Source organism: Thamnophis elegans, chromosome 14 (assembly GCF_009769535.1).
Source record: "Thamnophis elegans isolate rThaEle1 chromosome 14, rThaEle1.pri, whole genome shotgun sequence".
Lineage (NCBI taxonomy): Eukaryota > Metazoa > Chordata > Lepidosauria > Squamata > Colubridae > Thamnophis > Thamnophis elegans.
In genome coordinates, this window is record NC_045554.1 from 12528564 (window position 1) to 12556559 (window position 27996).

General features: G+C 45.5%; 1 protein-coding gene across 1 annotated transcript; it reads left to right on the plus strand.

Moving 5' to 3' along the window:
* Positions 1 to 235: 235 nt before the first annotated feature.
* Positions 236 to 26523, plus strand: CCDC78 (coiled-coil domain containing 78). Its single transcript, XM_032231030.1, is given in 18 exon segments — positions 236 to 307; positions 2743 to 2874; positions 4015 to 4101; positions 5306 to 5485; positions 6189 to 6313; positions 6315 to 6363; positions 7795 to 7852; positions 7980 to 8067; positions 9873 to 9951; positions 12272 to 12397; positions 12468 to 12618; positions 13198 to 13354; positions 14334 to 14508; positions 16100 to 16140; positions 22976 to 23066; positions 24403 to 24499; positions 25443 to 25516; positions 26470 to 26523. Coding segments are annotated over 18 exon segments (1836 nt in total).
* Positions 26524 to 27996: the final 1473 nt, after the last annotated feature.

Consider the following 27996-nt stretch of genomic DNA (forward strand, 5'->3'; position numbering starts at 1 on the left):
TCTTCCAGAAAGTTTGATTGGAGTTGTTAAGCTGTTTGCATTCTTTGGTGGAGGAAGGCACACCCGTCTCTCTGCACCTTACTACGAAGCCGAGAGCCACGCCTGTTAGCAACTGGAGTTGATAGCAACCCGGCCTTCACCCGCCAGAACAAGGGAAACTTCCTTCCTTGCCATTCAGACATATCCTGGATTTTGTTCCGTGCAGGCAAAGCTTCATCCTCATTGCTAGGACTCCATGGCCAAAGGTCCTGAGTACAGTGACCTCAGCACTTTCCGTGAGCAAGTTCAGTGCCTCACCAATGAAAATGTAAGTGGGTGAAAAAAGTTGAAGAGTTTCAAATAAATGCTTTGCTGTCCTGTTATATTGGTATTATAATAACCAAAGTCCAGGAAGCAGAAATAGCCAGAAGAGTTTTATTCCTTTAAACTTCCGTTTCAAACAGCTATTGTAACTATCTATAACCTTCAAAATAATTCTGTACCATTTGGGGGGAGAACGAACTATCTATCTATCTATCTATCTATCTATCTATCTATCTATCTATCTATCTATCTATCATCTATCTATCATCTATCTATCTATCTATCTATCTATCTATCTATCTATCTATCTATCTATCTATCATCTATCTGTCTGTCTGTCTGTCTGTCTATCATCTGTCTGTTTATCTATCATCTGTCTATCTGTCTATCTATCATCTGTCTTATCTATCTATCTATCTATCTATCCATCCATCCATTTATCTGTCTGTCTGTCTGTCTGTCTGTCTGTCTGTCTGTCTGTCTGTCTGTCTATCTATCTATCTGTCTGTCTGTCTGTCTGTCTGTCTGTTTATCTATCATCTGTCTGTCTGTCTGTCTGTGTGTCTATCTATCTATCTATCTATCTATCTATCTATCTATCTATCTATCATCTATCTATCATCTGTTTGTCCATCCATCTGTCTGTCTGTCCGTCCGTCCATCCATCCATCCATCCATCCACCCATCTCTCCATCCATCCTGCAATTTGGCAGATCTAATCTCACCAGGCTCAAGGTTGACTCAGCCTTCCATCCTTCCGAGATGGGTAAAATGAGGACCCAAAATTGTTGGGGGGAAGAGGGTGTCTCTGTAAATGCTTAGGTAGGGCTGGAAAGCACTGTGAAGCGGTATATAAGTGCTATTGCTCTACTATCTATCTATCTATCTATCTATCTATCTATCTATCTATCTATCTATCTACTATCTATCTATCTACCGCTAGCTGCCTATATCTTCTCCCTAATCCCAAACCAGAGATAATCCAGTTGCCATGTTCAAACTTGTCCATTTTCTTAGGGTTCCTGCAAACCAGCTCCTGAATTCCACAGCACAATGGTTGAAAATTGGCAGGGCAGCTGGCAGCTGTGAAGCAGGAAATATACAGGGTGCATCACACAACTTACCATTGATATGTTATGATATAATTAAAAAAAAACTATGAGGAAAAACAGCAAAGATATCCCTTCCCAAAACCCAGGAGAAGGAAATCCACTCGATGGTATTATTGTGATACCCCCTGTGACTTAATTTTTTCTTCTGTTCAGTTGTGTTGGAGATGGCCTGGACCAATCCATCTGGTTTTCCCCAGACAGGGGAAACGGAGCTCACTCCATTACACAGCGCTAGGGATTTGACCGCCGAACTGCCGACCTTTCTGATTGATAAAATCAGCATCTTAGCCACTCCTTTAGCATCCTTCAAAAATCTGCAATTCTGAAAGGAAGAATAGCATTTTCACCTTTAACTTTGCCTTCATCTTCCTCTCCTTTTGCTGTCACTTTAAATCCATCAACTTTTAGATTGCATTCTAATTCTCAAGATCTCATCCTCCTCTATCTCTCAGTGCAATTTTGGCCAGATCTGGGACCTCACCAACATCCATGCAGGACCTGAAGTTCACTTAAAAGTGCCAAATCTTGGAAGCTTTTTAAGGCACTTTTTACACAGAAAGTTTGCAAATTAGAGATTAACAGAGTTGGAAGGATCCTTGTAGGTCATCTAGTCCGGGGATCTCCAACCTTGGCAACTTTAAGACTTGTGGACTTCAACTCCCAGAATTCCTCAACCAACTTCATTGGCTGAGGAACTCTGGGCATTGAAGTCCACAAGCCTTAAAGTTGCCAAGGTAGGAGACCCCTGATCTAGTCCAATCCCTGCCCAAGCAAGAAAACCTACGCCATTTCTGACAGATGGCAGTCCAGTCTCTTCTTGAAAGCCTCCAGTGATGAAGCACCCACAACTTCTGAAGGGAACTTCTGTTCCATGGGTTGATTGCTCCCACTGTCAGGAAATTCCTCCTTATTTCCAGGTTGAATCTCTCCTTGGTCAGTTTCCATCCATTATTCCTTTCTGGCCTTCGGGTGCTTAGCTCGACCCCACATCCTCTCTGTGGCAGCCCCTCAAATATTGGAAGACTGCTATCCTGTCTTCCCTGATCTTCTCTTCCCTAGACTAGCCATATCTACTTCCTACAACCATTCTTCCTATGTTTTAGCCTCCAGTCCCCTCATCATCCTGGTTGCTCTTCTCTGCATTCTTTCTAGAGTCTCCACATCTTTTTAATGGTGTGGTGACCAAAACTGGATGCAGTATTCTAGGTGTGGTCTTACTAAAGGCTTTATAGAGTGGTATTAGTGCCTCCCTTGATCTTGATTGTATCACCTTGTCAGAATTAAAGTCTTTTGCAGGAGCACGGAATTTTCCTCTTTCCTCACTCAGGTTCAGCTGCAAGATCGAAATGAAAGGCTCTACTGCAAGGTGGGAGAATTGCAGGAGAGGCTGGGACAATTGACTATCTCCAAGGCGGACCTTTCCTCCAGGCTGATTCGCAGTGAAGAGGAGAAGCTCAAGGTAACAGGGGGATGAATTTGCTGCTCTGTTGACCTGCAATAGCATTTTGTCCTTTCCTCTTGGGTTTGAGGCAATGGACGTTCTGAACTAGGCTTCCCAAAAAGCAGGAGGCAGAGTCCTGGTCCTGACAAAACCCCTTTGATTAAATGAATGTGAATTCCTCCCATTCACCTTCAGCAAAGGCCTGGCAAATAGTCTTTCAAAGGAGTATTTATGACCACAAACCTTATCTAACTTGGAAAGTTGCCATGTAAATATTTTCCAAATGAGAGTGCTGTGCAAGGAAAGACTGGGCACAGAGTCTCGGGATTCACAGACAGATCTTCACACTCCTGAAATGAATCTAATGACTGAACGAAAGAATTGTTTCCTGCAAAAGCCCCTCCCCTTTCACTCCTCTTTTGTTTCCTATGGGAGGGGCCAATCACCTTCCACCTGTGACTTTACTCCCAAGTCGACCCTGATTTCTGAGTTGTTCTTTTTTTTGGCAGTTCTGCGCATGCACACACTGGGAAGAGGCTCCAGCCATTCCTCTGCCTCACTGCTGCCTAGCTCTTAGGCACCTGATCACTGCCAGACAGCCTCGGCCCCATCTCTGCTTCCAACACAGCCCTCATCAGAGCCTTCCCCAGCCTCCAGGACTGGCCTATGCTCCTCCCCAACCTCCTCACTGCTACCACAACCCTGGCCTCTTCAATAAGCCCAGACATCAGCTCTGCAAGGGTGGCCAATTTTCTGTGGAAATAATAAAAATGTCCCTCATGCAGAAGGTCACATTCAACGGTTTCTAGGGCCACCTACAACGCCAGTTTTGGTTTTAAGGGGGCATGTAGGGGATGAATTTGAGAGGTGCGGTGGCCTAGAGGTGGACTCTCGACTCACAATCAGGAGACTGTGAGTTCAATCCTAGGTAGAGGCAGATATTTCTCTCTCTGGGCTCAATGAGAATATCTGCTGAACAAAAGTCCACATTGGCGACAGGAAGGGCATCCGGCCAGTAAACACTCTGCTCCATTCAATTGCCCAGATTCCACCATACAAGGGATTATGGGGTCATTAAAAGGAGATGTAGGGGACAAATTCTTGCTGTTCCCCCCCCCCCAGGGGTACAAAGTAAGCTTGATGTATCTGTTTCCATAGATTTCCAAAGACTTTGTCGATTTCCAGATCGAAACTAATAAAAAAAGAGAACAAAATGAAGTGGAGAACTTTGAACTGAAGAATCTGGTAGGTCATCTTTCATAGGCAGCTTCATTATTGCACCTTTATAAACTGATACTTAATTTCTCTTCCCTCCCGCCCCATACTTTCTGTCACTTTTGGTCTCCTTCCCAGCTGACTTCTATGTCCACTCAACCAGGTGTGGGCTTCAAAACTTTTAGCAAGGGGTTCTCTGCCCGGTTACTGGGTGGGTGTGGCCATAGTGGGTGCGGCCTAGTCAGCCTCCTGTACCATGGAAGGGGTGGGGCATTTTGCCCTCCTGGGGCTCCAGAGGCTTTCCTCGAGCCTCTGGGAGGGTGAAAACGCCCCTCCCCAGGCTCTGGAGGCCCTGTGGAGGCCAGAAATGGGCCTCCCCAAACTTCCAGTAGGCCTGTTTTTTGCCCTTTCCAAACCTCCAGGCATGCCCTGCACTTAGCATCCAAAACGGGCTGCATGGGGATCCTGGGAGGGGAGGGGTGGGCGGGGCCAGCCAGGAGTGGGATTTGGGGTTCTCCGAGTTGCACAGAATCTTAGCTAGAGATTCTCCCGAACCCCTGCAAACCTCCAGCAGCCCACCCCTGCCCTGAACACTGTAGGAATCTAATCTAATGGTTGGGTTGGCAATATATAAATCATGTAACAATGTTGTACCTGTTTCTTTAAATCATACTGTAAAATGTGATTGGTTGCTGTTTTCCTCAATCGGCCATAAGAGGGAGCCAGAATGACTGTTAGCTCTCTGTGTTTGTTACATGCTGGGCTGATCTGATCTGAGTGTTTTGGAAGCTGGCTGTTAGAAAGTGCCGTGAGCTATTGTAAGTTTTGCAACTTCTAGCAAACTTTGAGTACTGGATTTTTGTATGTTTATGGACTATGGTATTTGGATTATCCCTTAACTGAAAGACATTGATGACTGACTGTCTTATCCGTGTATGACTTGGATTGTTTGATGGACTCTGATACCTCTATTTCCACGAATTAAAAGTCTATTTAAACTGCAGTGTGTCTGTATGTTGGTTTGTGTGTTCTCCAACACAACTCTCACAACGCTTCTCTGAACGCACTCGCTCTCCCAATGGGGAGCTTTCCTAACAAACACATTTCACCCTCCATGATACAGTTGCATCACGGGAAGTGTGAGTTTAAGATGTGTTCTTACTTTCCTATCTCCATTCTTGATCCAGGCTTATTTTTGACCTGCATTTGTCTCTCTGGATTTTTACTCTCCCAGGTCTTGGACTTGGAGAATCGTATTCTGGAGATTGAGCTCCGTGATGAGAGGACCACTGGAGAACGTGATGCTTTGCAGGAGCGCCTGCACACCTTGGAGAAGGACCACAAGGAGCTGGGGAACGAGTACCTTGCTTTGAAGAGCAACTACCTTGTATTGGACAAGGAGAACGAACAGGCAGTATGAACAGCTCATGAGTAATCCTTCACCTGCTTCAGATGCTAGGCAACTATCAGGTTCTAAAAACCAAGAAAGTGTGAGCATGTGCACTGGCCAGCTGATTATTGTGCATGCATACCTGCCAGTATCTGGAAGACTAACTGGCACATGCGCACGCCAGAAACTGGAAGTTCATTTTCTGGCACATGCATGCCCCCCTCTTCCAGGTTGTGGGCCAGACATGCATTCATGTCTTACATCAGTGGTGGAATTCAGCCAGTTCACACCTATTTGGGAGAACCGGTTGGTAACTTTCTAAGCAGTTTGGAGAACCGGTTCTTGGAAGAAATCTCCTTCTGCTTTTTCCCACTTTACACGGCTAATCCTGTAAGGAAGGCAGGAAAGAAACATTCTGGTGTTGTTTCTAGCCTAATCTTTATTGCCCTGCTTACAGAAACTGCCTCTCCAATTAACCCTTATTACCATTGTAACAACTAAGGCTAAGCTCCCATTGACCTGAGTGACACTGAGTTGGCCACACCCACCCAGTCACAAGACCACCAAGCCACGCCTACCCAGCTGGTCATTAAGGCAGAGGACCAGTTGTTAAATTATTTGAATCCCACCACTGTCCTACATGATCTCACATTGGAACAGTGAAATCTCCAGGAGATGTGGATGAGCGGGTGGGATCACTGTATTCATCCACTCTCTCATTTGTTAGGTCACTAAGAATGAAGAACTGAGCAGGGAGTTACTCAACTTGGTTAAGTCCAAGCGGGAGGATCCACACCAGCTCCAAACCAAGAACAGAGAGTCCCAGGCTGAAGCCGAAGAACCGTTGCTGAAGTGAAGGGGTGCGAACCTTGGTCCATCGCCTCTCTGCCCACAAAGTCAAGGTATAGGTATTCTTTGAGCTTCTGCCATGGTGGCACAGGTTTAGTTTAGTTTAGTTTAGTTTAGTTTAGTTTAGTTTAGTTTAGTTTAGTTTAGTTTAGTTTAGTTTAGTTTAGTTTAGTTTAGTTTAGTTTAGTTAGTTTAATGAAATTTGTATGCCGCCCACTCCCATTGGGACTCTGGGCGGCTCAGAGTGGTTAGAATGCAGAACTGCAGGGCTAACTCACAGCTCACTCCCGGAGTTAGATCCTGACCGGCTGAAGGTTGATTCAGCCTTCTGAGGTCAGTAAAATGAGGACCCAGATTGCTGGGGTCAATAGCCTGACTCTGTAAACTGCTTAGAGAGGGCTGTAAAGCACTGTGAAGCGGTAATAAGTCTAAGTGCTATTGGTATTCCTTCCTTCTTCCTTCCTTCTTCCTTCCTTCCTTTCTTCCTTCTTCCTTCCTTCCTTCCTTCCTTCCTTCCTCTCTTAATTCCCTTTCTCATTCCCCTTCCTGGTAGCACAGTAGTTATAATGCAATATTGTAGGCTAACTCTGCCGACTGCCAGGAGTTCGATCCTGACCTGCTCAAGGTTGATTCAACCTTCCAACGTGGTTTTAAATGTTGGGGGCAAGGGCATTCAGATCTGAGGCTTCACATTTTAGTTGTGATCTAGTTGTCTCTCAGTGACAACTTTTAGGCGTGTCTCTTAGTTGAGCTGTGTCTCTTGGCGATCTTTTGTGTCTCCTAGTTGGTACTTAAATGGTATAAGGCCATGAAGATGAACCTATGGAACCATTTCTTAGGGCAGGCGAGGTGTTGCCTGTGAGCTCCAGCACACAAGCATGTTGGACAGCTGGTTTTGGCCTTCATTTTCGGCTGTTTTTCGCCCTCCGGAGGGCAAAAATAACCCCATGTGCAAACCGGAAGTCCATTCCTGAACTTCCAGGTTGCCCATAGGGCCGTTTTTCTCCCTCCAGAGGCTTCAGGGGGCTTCCATTTCCGACCTTTGGAAGGCCTGTGGGGGAAGGGGGAGGCCGTTTTCGCTCTCCCAGGCTCCTAGAAAGACTGGAGCCTGGGGAGGGCAAAAAATGGGTCCACTGTGCCATCGTGTGCCCAAAGTGTGGGGGAGGGGGGCGCATGCACATGTGCAGGGAGGGGGCGTGCGTTCATCCACAGGGAGTGTGGTTACCCACGGATGCGTGGTGTGTGAGGGCATGCGCGGGGGAGAGCACACGCACGCTTGCCCCCCCGTGCTCTCCCCACTTTTGGCACACGATGGGGAAAAGGTTAGCCATCCCTGGTGTAAGGTTTCCTGATCAGCAAGGGTTGGACTAGAAGCCTTCAAGGTCCCTTCCAACTCTGTTATTCTGAATTCTATATTCTTCAGTTGGATTGTAGGGATTGTCCTGTTGGTTCCATGTGTTACCATTCTGATTCGTTCCTTTTAGCCCAAAGATGTGGCAGTGGCTTCAGAACAAGAACGTCAAAAGTTGGAGAAAAGTGTGAGTTGAGGGGCCCAGCCTCTTCGTCCCCCAAATGATGGAGTTATAATCTCCTGAATCAGACTGAAAATGTTCAGGATGAACAGGGATGAAGACGCATCTGTCTGAGTGATTGTTTTCCTCTTCAACAGTTATTGGAAACCATGGTCACATCGCTGAAGAGATGGAAAAAATGAGAGAAATGTACAATTCCCAGCAACAGAAATTGGAGGAGAGAATGTGAGTAAGATCGCCATACCCGAGTCCCAATTAAAACCAACAGAGTAGCATGCTTTGCAGCTTTTAAGGGCTTCGAACATTTTAGCCTAAGAAGAGGGAGTCAAGCTATTCTCCAAAGCACTGAGGGGTGAGACAAGAAGCAACGGGTGGAAACTAATCAAGGAGAGAAGCAACTTAGAACTAAGGAGAAGGTTCCTGACAGTGAGAACAATTGATCAGTGGAACAGCTTGCCTCCAGACGTTGTGGTGCTCCAACACTGGAAGTTTTTAAGAAGAGATTGGACAACCATTTGTGTGAAGTGGTGTAGGGTTTCCTGCCTAAGTAGGAGGTTGGATAGAAGACTCCAAGGTCCCTTCCACTCTGTATTCTATTCTAAGTGAACCACTGCAGTCATTAGCTAGTGGCACAGAAATCTGTTCCACAGTGAATCTGTTCCTCCATTGGACTTAGATGTCAGAAGGTGCATGATCCAGGGCAACACAATAATCATAATACAAGCCAGTTGCCAAGCAAAGATCTTAGATAACTATTTGTCTGAAGTGGTGTAGGGCTTCCTGCCTAAGCAGGGGGTTGGACTAGAAGACCTCCAAGGTCCCTTCCAACTCTGATTCTATTTCTATTCAATTGTTTTCATTAAGAAGCAGTGGAAATTGTTGCCCAAGGAAGAGGCTTGTAATGCATTGTCATATATTTCTCCTTCACCTTTTTACAGGCACTGGATCACAACATTGAAAAGCATTTTAAGAAATTCAAAGATTGGAGACTTGCTTATGTATTAAAGTAAACCTGTAGCTAAAGGAATTTTCTCTTTCTGGATTATCTTAGCATATCCAAGGACTTCACTTTGTGTCCCAAAGTTGATAGATGATAGATGTTGTCATTGTTGTGTGGTTCCTTCCTCCTTTTTAATTATTAAATATCATCCTTTTTTTGTCTTGGCCTCAAAAGAAAAGCAGGAAAATATACGTGGACATCTCAAATGCTTCACCCAACTCAAGGAGGAGATGGAGGTGGAGGTGGAGGAGGAAGAGGAGGAGACTCAAAATAATCATTAAAAGAGTCAGCAATACAAGGGGGCGGGGAGCAACAGAACTTGAGTTCAGGACCATGGAGAGCAGCCATAGAGCAAGGATTGAGAGAGGTTATTCCAGATCTCTTCTGGAATTACAGATTACAGATTAGCAGAGTTGGAAGGGACCTTGTAGGTCATCTAGTCCAACCCCACTCCCAAGCAGGAAACCCTACACCACTTCTGACAGATGGAAATTACGAATTGTGATTGGATAGTGATCGTCCTTGAACTTTTATTTCTCAAATACTACAACTAATAATGTTTTCTTGCCAACCTCTTCCAGGTTGAAAAACGATCAGTAGGCTAGAGAAAAGTCATCGGTTGGCTACACAATTTGGAGATCCGTTCCTCTAACTGCAGGCTCCAAATTTGGGTTTCAAAACAGAGGAGACTGGTTTTGCATCACGTCACCCGGAATGGACAGAAAATGGGGCATGCGGAGGCTGAAAAAGGGGCACGCGGAGGCAGCAATAAGCTATGGCAATCCATGCAGCCTGAAACAGCTGATCGTGGGGAGGCCAATCCAATTGACAATCAGCTGCTTGTGCTAATCAGGCTGTGCTGAAAGCCAAACTGAAATGGGCTGTTTGCTATTTGCTGCAAGGAGGCAAATTGCTGGAAGGCAGAGGCAGATTTTTTTTCTTGTTTTTCTCACCCAAAAACTAGATGCATCTTATACTTGAAGCATCTTATACTACAAAAAATATGGGTATGTTGTTTTTGTGTTTCCAGGATCACCATGGGCAAGGAACTGCAGGAGGCCAAGAAAGAAATTCGGCACACACAGCATAAACTGGCAGAAGAGTCGGTGGTGAGAATCAATTGGTCCTGCTTTGTATGCAAAGGGATGGGTAATGGTATGCGGGAATGGCCTTGGCAGACAGGAGGGAGAGTCAGAGATTGGAAAACCAGCTGAAAGGTATCTCAGCCAGTGGTGGGATTCAAAATCTTTTCCTACTGGTTCTATGATAGCGTGCTTCACGCTGCACTCAAAGACCGCCCTCGGTGTCAGCGCTGGTGAGTGAAGCTGTTTTTTAGCTCAGCTGATTCGTCCGACAATCCGCTCTGCTGCGCAAAGTGATATTTGCCGATTCTCTGAACTATTTAAAATTTCCACCACGGTTTGCCTGAACCAGTCCAACCGGCTAAATGCCACCTCTGATCTCAGCTCAGAGGAGGAGGCAGAGCATGGGGGGGTTTCGGGACCCCCTAGTTTTCCAGAGAGTAAAAGCAAAGGAAGGGAAGAGAACTTTCAGACTTGCAAGAGTCCATTAATGGAACCGTACTATAAAGATAGCACTAGTACTCAAGGTTGTGCTTTTTCTCGGACTACCTCAAAGGGCTGAGCGAAGCAAGATAAATTGGCTTCATCACCCATTACTAGAATTAGAGGTTCAACAATGGCTTTCAGCTGGCATGGTTAGTCTAGTGAAGAGAAGGACCAGGGGAGACATGATAGCAGCATTCCAATATTTGAGGGGCTGCCAGAGAGAATGGGGGGGGTCAACTTGATGATGAAGATGTTGAGACTCTAGAAAGAGTGCAAAGAAGAGCAACCAGGATGATGAGGGACTGGAGACTAAAGCATACAATGGACAGTTGCAGGAACTGGGCATGGCTAGTCTAGGGATGAGAAGGACCAGGGGAGACAGGAAAGCAGCCTTCCAATATTTGAGGGGCTGCAGAGAGAAGGGGGGGTCAACTTGATGATGAAGATGTTGAGACTTAGAAAGAGGCAGAGAAGAGCAACCAGGATGTGAGGAGACTGGAGGCTAAAACATAACGATGGATGGTTGCAGGAACTGGGCGGCTAGTCTAGTGAAGAGAAGGATCAGGGAGACATGAGAGCAGTCTTCCAATATTTGAGGGGCTGCCACAGAGAGGAGGGAGTCAAGCTATTTTCCAAAGCACCTGAAGGCCAGACAAGGAATGGATGGAAACTGATCAAGGAGAGATTCAACCTGGAAATAAGAGACATTTTCTGACCATGAGAACAATCAATCTATCGAACAGAAGTTGCCAGGGAGCTTCATCCCTGGAGACTTTCAAGAAGAGACTGGACTGTGATTTGTCAGAAATAGTGTAGGGTCTTCTGTTTGGGGGGGGTTGGACTAGATGACCTACAAGATCCCTTCCAAATCTGTTAATCTGTTGGTTTTTTTTTTTAAAAAACCCACTATAATAGTTCTAGAGCAGGGGTCTCCAAATGTGGCAATTTGAAGATTTGTGGACTTTAACTCCCATCCTGGCTGAGGAATTCTGGGAGCTGAAGTTCACAAATCTTCCAGTTGCCAAGCTTGGAGATTTCCCCTGCAAACAAATGAAATAATTCTATGCAGCAACCTTTATTCCCTTTGTCAGTTGTTAGAGCACCCAGCTTGATAGCTGCCAAGCTTTGTTGCTCTTTAAAACCTTGGAGAAAAACAGACCTACCAGTGTTTTTAGCTGAGAAAAGCCTAAAATAGATATTGCAGTTAGTCCCACTAGAATTTTTCTCAAGACAATCTAATTCATTCATTCTTCCAACCTCTTTTTTAGTATTTTATATTTTTCATCCCACTTTTATTATTTTATCCATCTAACAAAGAATATCCCAGCACTCCAGATTCAAAGGTGTAAGAGTGTTTGGGAATGTGGAGATACCAGTCCCCATTCTTTTAAAGCAGGGATCGGCAACCTTAAACATTCAAAGAGCCACAAAGGTCCTAACCGGAAGCCCCCACTAATTCTGGAGCCACCGGAAGTCCGTTCCTCCACCATAGAGTCTCCTCCTAGTGTGACGTCCTTTTTCCTCTGCCAACCAGAAGTCCGGTTCCCCACCATAGAGGTTCCTCCTAGCGCGGCATCCTTTTCCTTCTACCTGTCCTAACCGAAAGCCCTATCAATGTGGAGCTGACTGGAAACCTGCCCCTTGCCATAGAGTCTCCTCCTGGCGCACTATGCTTTCTCCCCCTCCCAACGAAAGCACCTCTCAAAATTGTGGGGCTGACCAGCGACAGGGAGCCAGAGCAGAGGGATGAAAGCCACATGCGGCTCCAGAGCTGCAGGTTGCTGACCCTTCCTTAAAGCAAGCTCCAATTTTGGTAGTAAGTCAAGGACTCCCTGTACATTTTTCTCTCCTGGGGCTACAGATATTGCTGTCCTCCCAAGGCCATCTTCAAGAGGTCGAGTCTCAGAATTCCCAGCTGCAGTTACAACTCAAAGAGCTGAATGAGGAATACCGCTCGCGCCTTGTTCAGTACATTACAGATCTGGCGGTAAGCATTTCTCACTGGGGGAGGAAGTAATTCCCACTGCCCCCTCTTAACTTGCTTCACCTCATTAAAGCCATCCAAATCAGGAGCCAGCCAAAAATTGCCAGAGTCGAAAGAAAACCGCCCCATATTTGGGTGCCATGATGGGATATCCCCATGTTGCAGCTGTTTGCCACGTTTTGAAAGCCAAACCACAAAGGCACAAATTAGACTGCAGGAGGGTGGTGAGAATTGGAAATCAGTTTGATGTGGTAGTTAAGGTGCTGGCTTAGTAACCAGGACACTGTGAGTTTTGGTCCCATCTTAAGCATGAAAGCTGGCTGGGTGACTTCAAGCCAATTGTCAAGAGACTGTGAGTTCTAGTCCTGCCTTAGGCATGAAAGCCAAACTGGGTGCCTTTGGGCCATTCACCAGGAGACTGTGAGTTCTAGTCCTGCTTTAGTCATGAAAGCCATATGGGTGACTTTGGGCCAATCACCAGGGGATGGTGAGTTCTAGTCTTGCCTTAGGATTGAAAATCAGCTGGTGACTTTAAGCTAGTCCATCTCTGAGTCCAACCCACCTCACAGGATGGTTATGGGGAAAATAGGAGAGAAGAGTATTAGATATATTGACTGCCTTGAGCTACTCACAAAATAATAAATGTGGATAAAAATCTAATCAACAAACAAATTTTTAAAAAGCAGCAGAGCGAGCTGATGAAGGAGTAAGCAGTTAATGCTAGGGTGCCCCGTTCTGCAGTCTCACCAAATGCATTTGTATTTCCAGGAATACACGATAGTAAATCACCAGCGGCTAAAAAGGAACCCCTCAAATGAAGCGTTTTGCGGACAGCATGCTGAAAGACATCCGAGCTTCCTATAAATCTCGGGAGGAACAGCTGGCTAGAGCTGCTCGTGGTTACAAGAAGCGCATGCAGAATTTGGTCAGGAAACATGAGGGGCTACTCATTGCCTACAGGTAAGAGAAGGGGACGCAGTGGCTCAGTGGCTAAGATGCTGTAGGTCATCTATTCCAACTTCCGCACCCAAGCAGGAGACCCTACACCATTTCTGACTGATGGCAGTCCAGTCTCTTCTTGAAAGCTTCCAGTGATGAAGCTCCCACAACTTCTGAAGGCAACTTCTGTTCCATGGGTCGATTACTCCCACTGTCAGAACATTTCTCCTTATCTCCAGGTTGAATCTCTCCTTGTTCAGTTTCCATCCATTATTCCTTGTCTGCCTTTGGATGCTTTGGAAAATAGCTTGACCCCCTCCTCTCTGTGGCAGCCCCTCAAATATTGGAAAATGCTAATATGTCTCCCCTGGTCCTTCTCTTCACTAGACCAGCCATGCCCAGTTCCTGCAACCGTTCATCGTATGTTTTAGCCTCCAGTCCCCTAATTATCCTGGTTGCTCTTCTCTGCCCTCTTTCTAGAGTCTCAACATCTTTTTTTATAGTGTGGGGACCAAAACTGGATGCAGTATTCTAGGTGTGATCTTACTAAGGCTTTAGAGAGTGGATTTATAGAGCCCTTGATCTTGACTGTATCCCTCTGTTAATGCAACTTAGGATTCATCCAGTGATGGAGCACCCACCTTCTGAAGACAAAGTCTGTTCCATGGGTTGATTGTTCTCACCATCAGAAAAGTCTCTTTATTTCCAGGTTGAATCTCTCCTTGCTCAGTTTCCATCCATTATTCCTTGTCTGACCTTTGGGTGCTTTGGAAAATAGCTTGACCCCCCCTCCACTCTGTGGCAGCCCCTCAAATATTGGAAGACTGCTATCCAGTCTCCCTGGTCCTTCTCTTTAGTAGACTAGCCGTGTCCAGTTCCTGCAACCATTCATCATTGTAGCAAAGTGTTGGAAGAGCTTTAGTAATCTTTCTGGTACTGTCAAGATCCTTAGAGCAGAGACTGTAGGCCAATGATCAATGACATGTTTGCTTGGTGATAGGATACAACGTGAGCAAATCCGGTTGCTGGGCTCTCATGATCTGGATCCTGGCCCACCGGAGCATCATTTCTCCATCACGGATGCTCAACTGCTGACCAACACAACGCAAGAGTTAAATCGGTTGCGGGAAGACAAAGCTAATCTGGAGGGACAACTCTATGAGCTGCAGATGAAGGTGGGTCCACAGCGTACTTTTCCCTGGAAGGGGATCCTATGAGGGTGGCTGGGAAGGTCTAGCCTTGAATCGACCTGTCCTTCAATACATTCAACATTATTATCATATGTGGGGACATGTAGAGACGCAAAAAGCTATTGGTTAAAATAAAATCATGGTTAGAGAAAACGATACATCAGCCCACAGAATTGAAGCCAGAGGTATTCTTATTGGGTATACTACCAGAGAAATATACTAAAGAAGACTCACATCTGATTGTACAATAATAACAGCAGCTAGAATTGTATTTGCACAAAATTGGAAAGCAGACAAAATCCCATCCGAAGGAGAGATATAAAGAAGATATTAGATTGTGCAGAAATGAATAGGTTGACATTGAGAATAAAGGACAAAGAGGAATCAGTGTACTACAGGACATGGGGGTGATTTTATGATTGGCTTGAAAAAGACAAATAGAAAGAGAAAGGAACAAAGCACAGAAACAAATAACTCAGATGACACATTATTAAATCAGGGGAGAGGAACAAGAAAGTATGAAAATGTAAATATACAGGTGGGAAAAATGATATGAATTGGCAAGTGTTAAACAGCAATTCTAAGAATGTATATCTAAGAATGAATTTGGAAGGAAAAATAAAAAACTTTTTTTAAAAAAATGCATTCAACATTAGGAATGGGCAGGATAAACATAAAGGAATAATTCAGAATAGAGCTGGAAGGGACCTTGGAGGTCTTGTAGTCCAACCCCCTGCCCAGGCAGGAGGCCCTAGACCCATGATGGCGAACCTATGGCATGCGTGCCACAGATGGCACGTGGAGCCCTCTCTGCTGGCACGCGAGTCGTTGCCAAAGCTCAGCTGCACCATGCATGCGCGTATGCCTCCCGCCGGCCAGCTGATTCAGCAAAATCTTGATGCGTCTTATACTCCGAAAAATATGGTAGTTGGCAGTGGTGGGTTTCAAAATTTTTTAGAACCTCTTCTATAATTGTGGCCTGCTTTGTGGGAGTGGCTTTCCGGCCATGTGACCGGGTAGGAGTGGCTTGCCAGCCATGTGACCAGGTGGGAGTGGCTTGCCAGCCATGTGGTGAAAGTCACTTAACAACACTCTTGCTTAGCAATGAAAATGTTGTCTCAGAAACTCTGGCATTTGAAGCACGCAAGTCTTAAAGCTGTCAAGTTACAAGACCCTTGCACCCCTAGCCCTTTAGAAAAAACAAAACCCTCCAGGGGTGTTCAAACTTGACAGCTTTAAGACTTGTGGACTTCAACTCCCAGAATTCCTCCTCTTGCTCTTCATCTTGATGATGTGCGGATAGGCGGGAGAGGGAGCTGGAACCGGTTCTAAACGGCACTGTAGATTTGTGGAACCTCTTCAATAGGTTAGAACTGGCAGGAACCCACCCCTGGTAGTTGGTGACTTTGGGGCAGTTCCATTCTCTCTTGGTCTAAACCCAACCCACCTCACAGGGTTGTTTTGAGGAAAACAGCAGGGGAGATCACTGTGTCAAGTCTTGAGTTGCACAAAAATAAAGACAGGATCAATCGAATCACACATTCATTGTTTATTTTTCCTGTTTCTGTTGCTTTAGGTAAAACTAAGTGAAAAAATGACCACTGGGACAACTTCTCGGTGAGTATCTCTCCCTCTTCATGGGGTTCCTATGAATTCAAATCTTTATTACAGCCAGAAGCCAGAGAGCAAAACCAAACAGCTAAGATATTAAGTAAAAGTAATACAGGTAGAGGGATGGGGTGGCTCAGTGGCTAGAAGCTGAGCTTGTCGATCAGAAATGTTGGCAGTTCAGCGGTTCGAATCCCTAGCGCTGCGTAATGGAGTGAGCCCCATTACTTATCCCAGCTTCTGCCAACGTAGCAGTTCAAAAGCACATAAAAATACAAGTAGAAAAATAGGGACCACCTTTGATGGGAAGGTAACAACGTTCCATGCACCTTCGGCATTAGTCATGCCAGCCACATGACCATGGAGATGTCTTCAGACAGCGCTGACTCTTCGGCCTTAAAATGGAGATGAGCACTGCCCCCTAGAGTCAGGAACGACTAGCACATATGTGCAAGGGGAACTTCCCTCCAGCCCCTCAAATATTGGAAGACTGCTATCATGTCTCCCCTGGTCCTTCTCTTCACTAGACTAGCCATGCCCAGTTCCTGCAACCATCCATCATAGTTTTAGCCCCCTGGTTGCTCTTCTCTGCACTGTTCCTAGAGCAGGAGGTCCCAACCTTTTCTATACCCTATCCTCCTAGAACACTTTCAAGATATTCTCACACCCCTTACAAAAATAAATATTATATGCATATAATTATAAGGGATGTGGTGGCTCAGTGGCTAAGACACTGAGCTTCTTGATCAGCAGTTCGAATCCCTAGGGCTGCGTAACGGAGTGAGCTCCAGTTACTTGTCCCAGCTTCTGCCAACCTAGCAGTTCGAAAGCACGTAAAAATGCAAGTAGAAAAATAGGAACCGCCTTTGGTGGGAAGGGAACAGCGTTCCGTGCGCCTTCGGCGTTTAGTCATGCCAGCAACATGACCACGGAGACGTCTTTGGACAGCGCTGGCTCTTCGCCTTTGAAATGGAGATGAGCACCGCCCCCTAGAGTCAGTAACAACTAGCACATACATGCAAGGGGAACCTTTACCTTTATCTAATTATGCACATACACTATAATTTTGAAACTTCTAAACCCAGTTTTTTGCACCCCCTGGAATATTGTCTCTCCCTCACCCCTTGTTGGGAACTCCTGTTGTAGAGTCTAAATGCGTGGGCCCGTGTCTCCCCCAGCCAAGTTTTGACCCCTTTGCGCAAGGCCAAAAGAGCCTCAACTCTGAAGGCAAGACGTTCCACAATATTTATCACGTTTTGCAAAAACGGGGACGGACCCAAAACCATTCCCCCCCCACAATGACAACAAAAACCCCTTTAAAACTCACATATAGAGCCCCAGTGCAGGCAGGAGGAAACTTAAGTATCCACCCTGCCTTTAACTATTTAGCTATCTACCCCCTTTCGTAATGCACAGAGCATGAAGCATTTTCAATGGAGGCATTCACAATTAAGGCCGGCGACATCATTAAAACGCCGGGAAACAAAAGTGCTTCCCACATTCACAAAACGGCACAGGCCGATCAGCAAAAGGGGAGGGGACATCCCCCCCAGCTTGTACATTATTAATGCTTTATTTCGCTTATCTGGCCAAAAAAAAAGAAAGAACAGGCTGTTTGAGAGGGCTAAAGGATAAAACACCAATCTAAAATAAAATTAGAAAGAAAAACTCAGGGCTGATTGCTGCAAAACACCAATTTATTTGACTTTATAAATGGCATTTCCGAGTCAGATCTGGCTTTTTTAAAAAAAAAAAAGTTTTCTCTTTCTTTTAAATTGCTGAAAGAGAGAGAGGGAAAAAGGAGGTGGAGAATTCCTGGCGGCAAAGGACATACCCTCCAGGGGGAGCTCTGGATATCTCTGTTTTCCCCCCTCCGCATGTAAATTGGAGCACAATGCATTCCTCCCTTCATTCCATTCTTTTATTACCGTCAGAATTCTCCAAACATCAAAAGTGACTATATTTTACTTATGCGGGACTCGGACCAACTCGGCCGAACTTTCCCACGGCTCGCTCGCATATTTCCCCACGATTAGATCACCTATCTTCAACACCCCACAAGTGAAGTGAGGGGATTTGCGCTCCCCGAAGGAGAAAAATAAAAAAGGCCCTCCAGAATGGAAACATAAAAGACGGTGGGGCCTCCTTCCCACCGTTTCTCACCTCCATTTTTTTTAAAAAGAGAAGGCTTTTGTTGTGCAGAATCTAGGAGGGTGTAGTTTGAGTTTGCACTGGCTCAATCTTGGGATCTTTATTCAGGGGTAAATTTGGGGTTTCCGACATAATTGGTGAAGTGTCCTTAGATAGTGTGATGGACCTATCAGCTTGATATTGGCCCTTCCTTCCTTCCTTGTTCTCAAATCTTTCCTTCCTTCCTTGTTCTCAAATCCATCCATCCTTCTTTCCTACCTTTCTTCCTTCCCTCGTTCTCAAATCATCCAGTTCTTTCCTACCTTCCTTCCTTCCTTGTTCTCAAATCCATCCCTCCTTTCCTACCTTTCTTCCCTCCCTCGTTCTCAAATCCATCCTTCCTTCCCTCATTCTCAAATCAATCCTTCCTTCTTTCCCTCATTTTCAAATCCATTCTTCCTTCCTTCCTCGTTCTCAAATCCATCCATCCTTCTTTCCTATCTTTCTTCCTTCCCTCATTCTCAAATCCATCCTTCCTTCCTTTCCTCATTCTCAAATCCTTCCTTCCTTCCTTCCTCCTTCCTACCTTCCTTCCTTCCTTCCTTCGGAAGAAATGCCCATCTGGGTTCAGTTCCAAGTGGGGAACTGAAAGTTGCTTGGAATGAAGGTTTATTGATGGTGGGCAGGACCACGTGATTTGAGGTCCTGGGGGGAAGGGCAGAGATGCTGAGAATGCCCTGGTTTATGCCCTCTCTGGGCTTTTGAATTTGAGCTTGTATTCTGATTGGTTGTCAGACTCCCATTTGGCCAATGGGGGGGGGGGCAACTCTGGAGGCTGTCTTGAGTCCCAGGCTTGGTTGAGCCTTGCTGGGTGATGTAATCTTCCCAGGTGCCATGTGGTGAGATGGGTAGAGGGCTTGGGCAATTCCTACTATGGCTCTGCCTGAAGAGGTTTGTTATGTTCAACAGACTGGCTCAGGCCTTAATGGTCCATTGACAATGGTGGGGAGGGGGCTGTGAGTTTCTGCCTCCCTTTTAGGGGGAAATATTCTGCCCTTGTCAGCACTCCTCCATTGAATAATTAGGAAAGAAAACCACGAGACTCCATTGCTAGAAATCAAGTGTACTTTTACTAATTATAAATGATCAGAAGCGTAGCAAAGCGAAGACTGTATTTAGGCGCGAAAGCGAATGATATATAGAATAACCCATTTCCCACCCCTTGGCATCCCGGTTACAGTCCAATCATAATTCCCCTAAGTGTCAGGTGTGAGATAACTTCGAAAGGCATCACGAAGATGGAATGTCGGTGCCGTTGGCCTTGGTGGGAACCTCTCCGCATGCGTAGTAAGACAGGCAGCACAACTCCAGAATCTTCCTCCAGCACAAGTAGTAAATCCCTCCCAAATACCATGCCCACCCTCCCCGTTTCAATGGCAGCCGAAGCAGCAGCAAAGCAGAGGCTGACAGCCCTTTTAATATTTCATAAAATATCTCCTTTTTCTAGGAGAGGGGTGGGTACTAACTTTCTACATTTCCTCCTTCTTCCTTCCTTCTTCTTCCTTCCTTTCCTTCCTTCCTTCCTTCCTTCCTTTTCCTTCCTTCTTCCTTTCCTTGCCTTGCCTTCCCTTGCCTTCCCTTGCCTTCCCTTGCCTTCCCCTTCCACCATGTCTCCCTTCCCCTTCCCTCTTTTCCAGCCTTCTTCATTCCTCCCTCCTCCCTCATTTGCGGGGTATTGGTACTACAGCTATCCCTCTAGACAGCAGGTGGTTGTATACGGTGCATAAGGATTGTAAGAGACCCTGTCTGACCACAGGTTCTCCAGGGATAAGGTTGCAGTTTTGGAACATCCAAAACTGATCCAGGCATCATCATCATCCTCTTTTAACAACCCTATAATCCCTTGCGGAGTGGAGTCTGGGCAACTGAATGAAGGTGAATGTTTTACTGGCCCTTTGCCCTTCCTGTTGCCAATGTGGAGTTTTGTTCAGCAGATATATATTCATTGTATCCAGAGAGAGAAATATCTGCCTCTACCTGGGATTGAACTCTCACCCTCCTGATTGTGAAGCGAGAACTTCACCTCTAGGCCACTGCACCAGTGTGAACCCAGGCATGCAAAGTAGATATTCAATCACAGAGCTAGCTGAGTTGCCATCTCTCCATCACAAATCCTTCCCTTGCTGTTCCTTGCTGTCTTCTTCCTCCTCTTTTTGTTATCCTTCACTTGACTCAGATTTCGTTCCTCAAGCTTTTGTCTCAGCTGCAGCTTTTCCTCCTGTCTCCCAAGGTTATTCTCACAGCCCTTTACCCTTGCTGTTCAACATCATCTTTACCTAGTAGCTGCATATATAACCTTGGTGAATGGTAAAGCTGGTTGACTGATAGCAGGGTTCCAATATTTGAGGGGTTTCTACAGAGGGGAGGGGAACAATCTATTTTCCAAAGCACCCAAAGGAATAATGGATGGAAACTGACCAAAGAGAGATTCAACCTAGAAATAAGGAGAAATTTTCTGACAGTGAGAATAATCAACCAATGGAACAGAAGTTGCCTTTGATAGTTGTGGGAGCTTCTTCATTGGAAGCTTTCAAGAAGAGACTGGACTGCCATCTTTCAGAAATGGTGTAGGGTCTCCTGCTTAGGTGGGGAAGTTGGACTAGATGACCTACAAGGTCCCTTCCAACTCTGTTAATCTGTTTGGTTAGTTAATGGCTTAATGTTTTGAGAAATGAGTGAATTCAGTAGTCGAGGTAAAAGGGTTATTATGCACAGCCCCGACAGCTTAACAACGGTGATTTTTTTTTTTTTTTTTTTTTTTTTTTTTTTTGTTACATAAACAACACATACCCACAACAGTGGGGGGAAAAAAGTCAAAACAAAAAAGAACAAAAAACAAAACAGAGAAAAAAAACACAAGAAGTATATGTTATAAAAAAGTATATCAGCTGGTTACAACAAGTTTTTGTGCATCTCTTCCATTAATTCATATTAATTCAAATATCTTAACTCAAATGTTTACCATATTAACATCATCATACCTCCACTTTTAGTTGACTACAGTTGTTTAAACATCCTTCATCCTTAACTATACCAAAAATTTAATCCATAACCACATGCTGGCATTTCATTTACTTGTTTATAAAATCCTCCATTAACATCAAATCCTCATATCCAGTTTTAGCTAAACATCCATAATATTTAATACCAAAAATTTCATCTATGTATATAATTTATTATGATTCTTTCTTTATTTAATTATCATATATCATAGCATTTTCCCCCTATTAGTTAAAGTTTAACTGTATATAGTTTTATTTTATTTTTTATAATAATTATTATTGTGATTAATAACCTTTATATATAGTCCAAAGATATTTCTAACCTTCCCTTCTCATATCCAATTATTATTATCATAACAACTCAACATTATATACATTACTATCATTATCAATTATTATTCAACTATATCTATTACAAATGAATTTAACTAGGTTTAGCTAGTTTTAAATTATACTCTTCCATCTATCAGCCTGTGTCTCGCCAGTAACAGAACCGCCTTAAATCTGTTGCCATTCGTGGGTCCAGTTCTCCAAACATCTTTATGAGCAATTCCATACGAAGAAATCTTTGCACCTTTTTGCTTATGGTGCCTCTCATATAATGCTGCCGCCTCCTTTTATTTCCTTTATCAGCTTGTCTTTAATTCTCAGTGGTGGTATCAAAAGTTTTGCAGATGGTATTTCATAAAGTATAAATTCTTTAATGCTTCTCACTCCTCCTGCGCCCTGTCTTTCAAAGTAAATCTTCTGTGTGGCTGCTCCCCCTTCAGACATTCCATCTTTTTCTCCCTCAGAGGTAAACCAGTTGCCCCGAATATCAGCAAATTGAGAATCTTTATCTCTGACATCCTTAGTTTGTATTTGAAGAACATTCTCAATTTTTCCCTCGTATTTTGTTGCTAAAAACACCAAATAATCCAATTTTCTCTCAATTCTAGCCTGTGTGGCAGATAATTTCTGTAGCGCTGAAAAAATAATTTGAATAGACACTTGAATAGACGCCATGTTTATACACAGTTAGTATTTTTCTTGAGAGCTCTGAGGTATTTGCAGGCTCGGACCTGTGCAATCTTATCAGATCTTAGACCAATACAGCCAAGCAATAAAAGTGTCAAGTTGTAAACAACCAAGTTATAGTGAATTGGTTTACAGCCCGCTTGCAGAGGATCAGAGGAGATGTTGGAGTAATCTATCCTTTGTCTGTGTGAATAACATTTAAAACATTTAAAAAGTAAAATAACCACCGTCCAAAAACCAATAAAAAGATCAAAATCGCCACTAGATTCTTCTGTTCTTTAATTTAAATTAGCTTGAATTTTTAGGCGGACTGTTTATCTCTGAGTAATAAAATAATCTTACCAGTTGAAAACACTTTCGTCATTCTTTGGGGCTGCCTGCAGTTTCAATTAGCCTTATGGCTAATCCGGAAGTCACTGGCAAAGGAGGTTATTTCCAGTTCCCCAGAGACTTTGCGAATGTCTCTGGGACCACTAGATCTCCTCCTACCTTTCACTGTCTCTCCGGGACAGCTTGGGTCCAAAAAGGGACCGTCCAAATGCTTCAGAATAGAAGATTTTCAGGAGTAGCCTGAAAATCCGTCTTCTCACTGCTAAGCCCGCCTTCTCATAACGGTGATTTTTTTTAATTCACAGTGTTCTGCCTCTCCCTGTCCATAGTCAGCTGGAGAGCGAGGGCTGGGCTGAACTCAGGAAGCAGCTACGGGAATTTACCCACACTACGCAAGTAAGAAAACTCTCCAAGGATGTGGCAATCTCAATCAACAAATGACATTGGGGTGCATGGGCTATGGGGTGCATTTTTCCAGGTCCCTCTATTGGTTGATGTGATATTGGTATGCGAGAAAGACCTTGGGAGACTCGTTCACGAGATGCTGCATAGGGAGCAATCAGATAAGAGACAGTATAGTGCACATCTGGATAGTGAGGGGTCAAAAGACTCAGAAGGGACTCTCCTTTAGTTACTTGGGTTTAAAGAAGATGGTGTTGTGGCCCGTCAGAAGAGCTGGCAGCAGATTTGGATAGTGAGGAGGTTGGGGAGGAATCTGGGCCAGTCCTGGAGTCTGTGGAAGGCTCTGATGAGGGCTCTGTGTCGGAGGCAGAGAAGGGGCCAGGGTCGTCTGACAGTTATCAGCTGCCTTCGGACTCAGACATCAGTGGGGCAGAGGAACAACTGGAGCCTGCCCAGTGTGCGCATGCACAGAGTTGCCAGACGAAGGGAACAGCTAAAGAACAGGGGTCGACTTGGGAGTAAGGCCACAGGTGGCCACGTCTGACCCCAATCTTGCAAGTCTCAGTGTATAATTTTCTTCCACTTTATCGTTAAAGGTTTATCTTGGAAGCTGGGCACTCTTTTTTCCTTCCCTCTTATACCAGACATTCAATCTTGAGTTTCTTTCTCATTCCCTGAGTTTCCCCCCATCGGTTGCTACATGACAATATTTCCTTCGAGACCCTCTCTGTACTTGTATCGAACTGTGAGAATAGCCTTAAGGAACAGGGGGAAGAGCCACTTGTCAAAGCAACTAGCAGAGAAGTCTGAGTCCCGAGACAGAAAAATAATTTGAGAAAACATCTCCGATTTTACCCTAGTTCTCCCTAGTTCTCTCTTTATATTAAATTGTTTATTTATCTATTTATTAAATGTATTGCCTGCCATCTTGCCTCCGGGTGACTCTTTAGGATAAAAACAAGGAAAGAAACACACTCAAAGAGTTTCAAGATCCTGTAACTCTATAATAAAAGTGTCACCTCCAAAGCATCCCTGTCTTGTTGAGTTGCCATAGGAAAGGGGGGAAACACGGTCATAATTGGGCCGTGAATTACATGGAGAGCTGGCTTCACTGGGGTACGTGCCGACATGTTGCTCCTAATAACTGGATTCTTTTGAAGCTTGGCTCGAGGCTCATGATTTAATTAGGGCATCCTTCGGAACCTTGACAGCAAGTAGGTTGAGTATTTACAATTGGGATTCTTCTCTAGTGTGAAGAGCTGAGAGTTCCCCTCAACCGACTTTCAGTTATTGGCTATCATGCTCTCTCCTTCCCTTCCCACATCTTTAGGTGGAACTGGAAAGGGAGAGAAGCCAGCTGCTGGCCCGGGCGATGGTAGCAGAAGAGCAGGTTGCTGAACTGCAGGAATATATGGACAAACATCTGGTGGTGAGACCAAAGGCCAAAGCTTTCTTCGGGTCTATAGCAGGGGTGTCAAAGTCACATATACGGCCTGCAGGGTGCTTAAATCTGGCCCATGGAGCTGGCCTGGGAATATCAAAGGACCAGCCTGCTGGAGGCCAGGGAGGCTGAAAACGGGGGTCTTCGTGTGGCCCATTTTTGGGGCAGAGTACTGAAGGAGGCCATGGAGGGTGTGAAAATGGCAGACAGAGCTGCACACCGTCCCCTGGTGTCCTGCTTCGGCCGGCAGGGTGCTGCCAGAGGCATCCATCCCATCTCCCTGCCACTCCTCTCCCCGCCGTGGAAAACTACAATGCTGATCTGGCCCTCAAAGAAATCCAGTTTGACATCCCTGGTCTATAGCCGGGATGAGGAACCTATAGCACATGTGCCGGAAGTGGCACACACAGAGCCATCTCCCCAGGCACACCAGCTGTTGCCTATTGCTCTTCCAGGTTCCAGCTGGTCTTCCAGGAGCACCAAAAACCAGAAGGTCAGGCAATTGGCACGCATGCGCACAGTGGTAACCAGAAGCTCAGCTTCCTGGCGCAGGCATGAGCAAAGGGGAACTGCTCTTCCTGTTTCTGTTGCTCCCGTGCACACGCTGGGGAGCTGTTATTCCGGTTCCCGGAACTATCCCCCTGCGCATGCACTCCCGTTTTGGCATTTGGCATTTCGCCAACACTGGTCTATAGCATTGTCAGTCTTCATCCTAAGCTTTCAAAAATCCCAAGATGAACGCTTCATTTCTCTCTGCTTCCCAAAAGATGAAGGAAGACACAGGTTAAATCTCTCCCAGGTGAGTCCATTTCCCTCCCCTCTCTCCTGCCTTCTTTGGTCTCCTTATTTTTCACACTGGAAGCTGCTGGACACCTGGATTCTATCGTAGAAGTGAGTACAGCACCCGTTATCTCTTCTGTGCTTCCGTTGCAGATACAAGCAGGAGATCGTGAGAATGCACAAACTCCTAGGAACAAATGGATCCCAAGCATCTCAGGTTCCAGTACTTTTTGATGTCCCAAGGAAACCTCAGCAAGGAATTCTAGCTTTCTCATCAGAATTGAGCTGGAAGGGACCATGGAGGTCTTCTAGTCTAGCCTCCTGCTCAAGCAGTAGACCCTAGACCAAGGGTCCCCAAATTTGGCAACTTTAAGACTTGTGGACTTCAACTCCCAGAATTCTCCAGCCAGCTATGCTTGTTGAGGTCCACAAGTCTTAAAGTTGCCAAGTTTGAAGACCATTTCAGACCAATCACTTCATCCAGTGATGAAGCACCACGATTTCTGAAGGCAAGCTGTTCCATTGATTAATAGTCCTCACGGTTAGGAAGTTTCTCCTCGATTCCAGGTTGCTTCTCTCCTTGATTACTTTCCATCCATTGTTTCTTGTTCTGCCCTCTGATGCTTTGGAAAACATCAGAATCCTTGCAGATGTTCTCAAGAAGCCTGGACTCCTTGCCCCGAATAACAACTGGACCCAACATCTGGTACGCATTCATCCCCAAGAGATACGAGGAAGAAAAAGTCTTCCGCAGCTGCCAATTAGGTTCCTGGGTGAAATGTAAGCTTCAAAAATGTGAATGTTTTGTTCAACGCTACTCCAAAATGCCGGAATTTGTCTGTTTATGAAGAGCTTTTGGATATAACACTGTGATATATACACTGCGTGTGTTTGTGTGTGCATAGAGGTGATTATGCATTCTTGGACGGACATCCTGTGTAAGTTAAACAAAATCTGTCCACACTTTATTTTGATTTAGTATGGAAACAGGGAGATCAAATATGATTCCATTTGGTTTGTGTTTGATTTGTTGATTAAAAACCGTCCGTCGTGATTTATATAAATATGATTTTAGTCTCAGTTCACTTATTTTCAGTGACTGTACTGTATTACTCTACTTCAGATTTTTCTCTTAACCTTACCCCCCCCCCTTTTCCTCTTTTTTCTTCTTTTTAGATGTACCGTTTAGCTTTCTTCCAGCATACATTGTACGTGTTTCCCCAAAAATAAAACAGGGTCTTATTTTCTTTTGCCCCTTGAAAAAGCCCTTGGCCTTATTTTTGGGGAACGTATTATTTTGGAGGTGCAGGAGGCCCCTTAATCTTGGCCCGCAGCCCATGGATCAGCTGATCCAGAGATCCAATATAGATTACAATAGAGTCAGTTTACCTATCCAATCTTGCAAGTCTCAATCAATGGTGGGATTCAGCCGGTTCACACTAGTTTGGGAGAACCGGTTGTTAACTTTCTGGGCCGTTTGGTGAACTAGTTGTTATATTGCCTCCTTGATTGCCTCCGCTGAGTCACGCCCAGCCGCCCTGTTCAGGATAACCGTTCCCTCCTAAATAGGAGGATATGGGGGATCCCCTGCAGGGTAGGGCTGAGGATTACGTCCAGTTTCTAGCGGACAAAGTTGCTCGGTTTCGGTCGGACTTGGACTCCGATTCCGCAGATCCAGCCGAGGCACAAGGGGATAATCTGGTAGACCATCGCTGGGTTGAGTTTCAGGATGTTGCCCCTGAGGACGTGGACAAGGCCATGAGAGCTGTGAGTGCCTCCACATGTATACTGGACCCGTGCCCCTCCTGGCTGGTTGCTAACAGCAGGGGTGACACGGGGCTGGATCCAGGCGGTTGTTACCGCCTCCCTTAGGGAGGGGGTCTGTCCCCCCGCACTTAAGCGGCGGTGGTGAGACCCCTCCTGAAGAAACCATCTTTGGATCCAGCCGTTCTTAACAATTATCATCCAGTCTCCAACCTCCCCTTTGTGGGGAAGGTTGTTGAGAAGGTGGTGGCCTTTCAGCTCCAACGGTCCTTGGAGGAAGCTAGTTATCTTGACCCCTTCCAGTCCGGCTTCAGGCCTGGCTACAGCACAGAAACCGCTTTGGTCGCATTGACCGATGATCTGGAGAGCCAGGGACGGAGGCTACGCCTCCATCCTGGTTCTTCTTGACCTCTCAGCGGCTTTCGATACCATCGACCATGGTATCCTTCTGCGACGACTGCGGGAGGTGGGGGTGGGAGGCACTGTTTTGCGGTGGTTCTCCTCTTACCTCTCGGACAGGTCGCAGTCGGTGTTAGTTGGAGGGCAGAGATCGACCCCTAGGCCCCTAACATATGGGGTGCCGCAGGGTTCGGTCTTGTCCCCCCTACTTTTCAACATCTACATGAAACTGCGGTGAGATCATTCGGCGGCACGGGATAAAATACCACCAGTATGCGGACGATACTCAGTTGTATCTGTCCGCCCGTGCCAACTCAATGAAGCGGTGGACGTGATGAACCAGGGCCTTGAAGCTGTTAGGGACTGGATGAGGGCTAACAAACTCGTGCTCAACCCAGATAAGACCGAGTGGCTGTTGTGTTTCCCTCCCACTAATTCGGCAAGTATTCCATCTCTCAGGCTGGGGGGTCAAACACTACGCCCCTCAGACAGGGTCCGCAACTTGGGAGTCCTCCTGGACCCACAGCTGACTTTTGAACA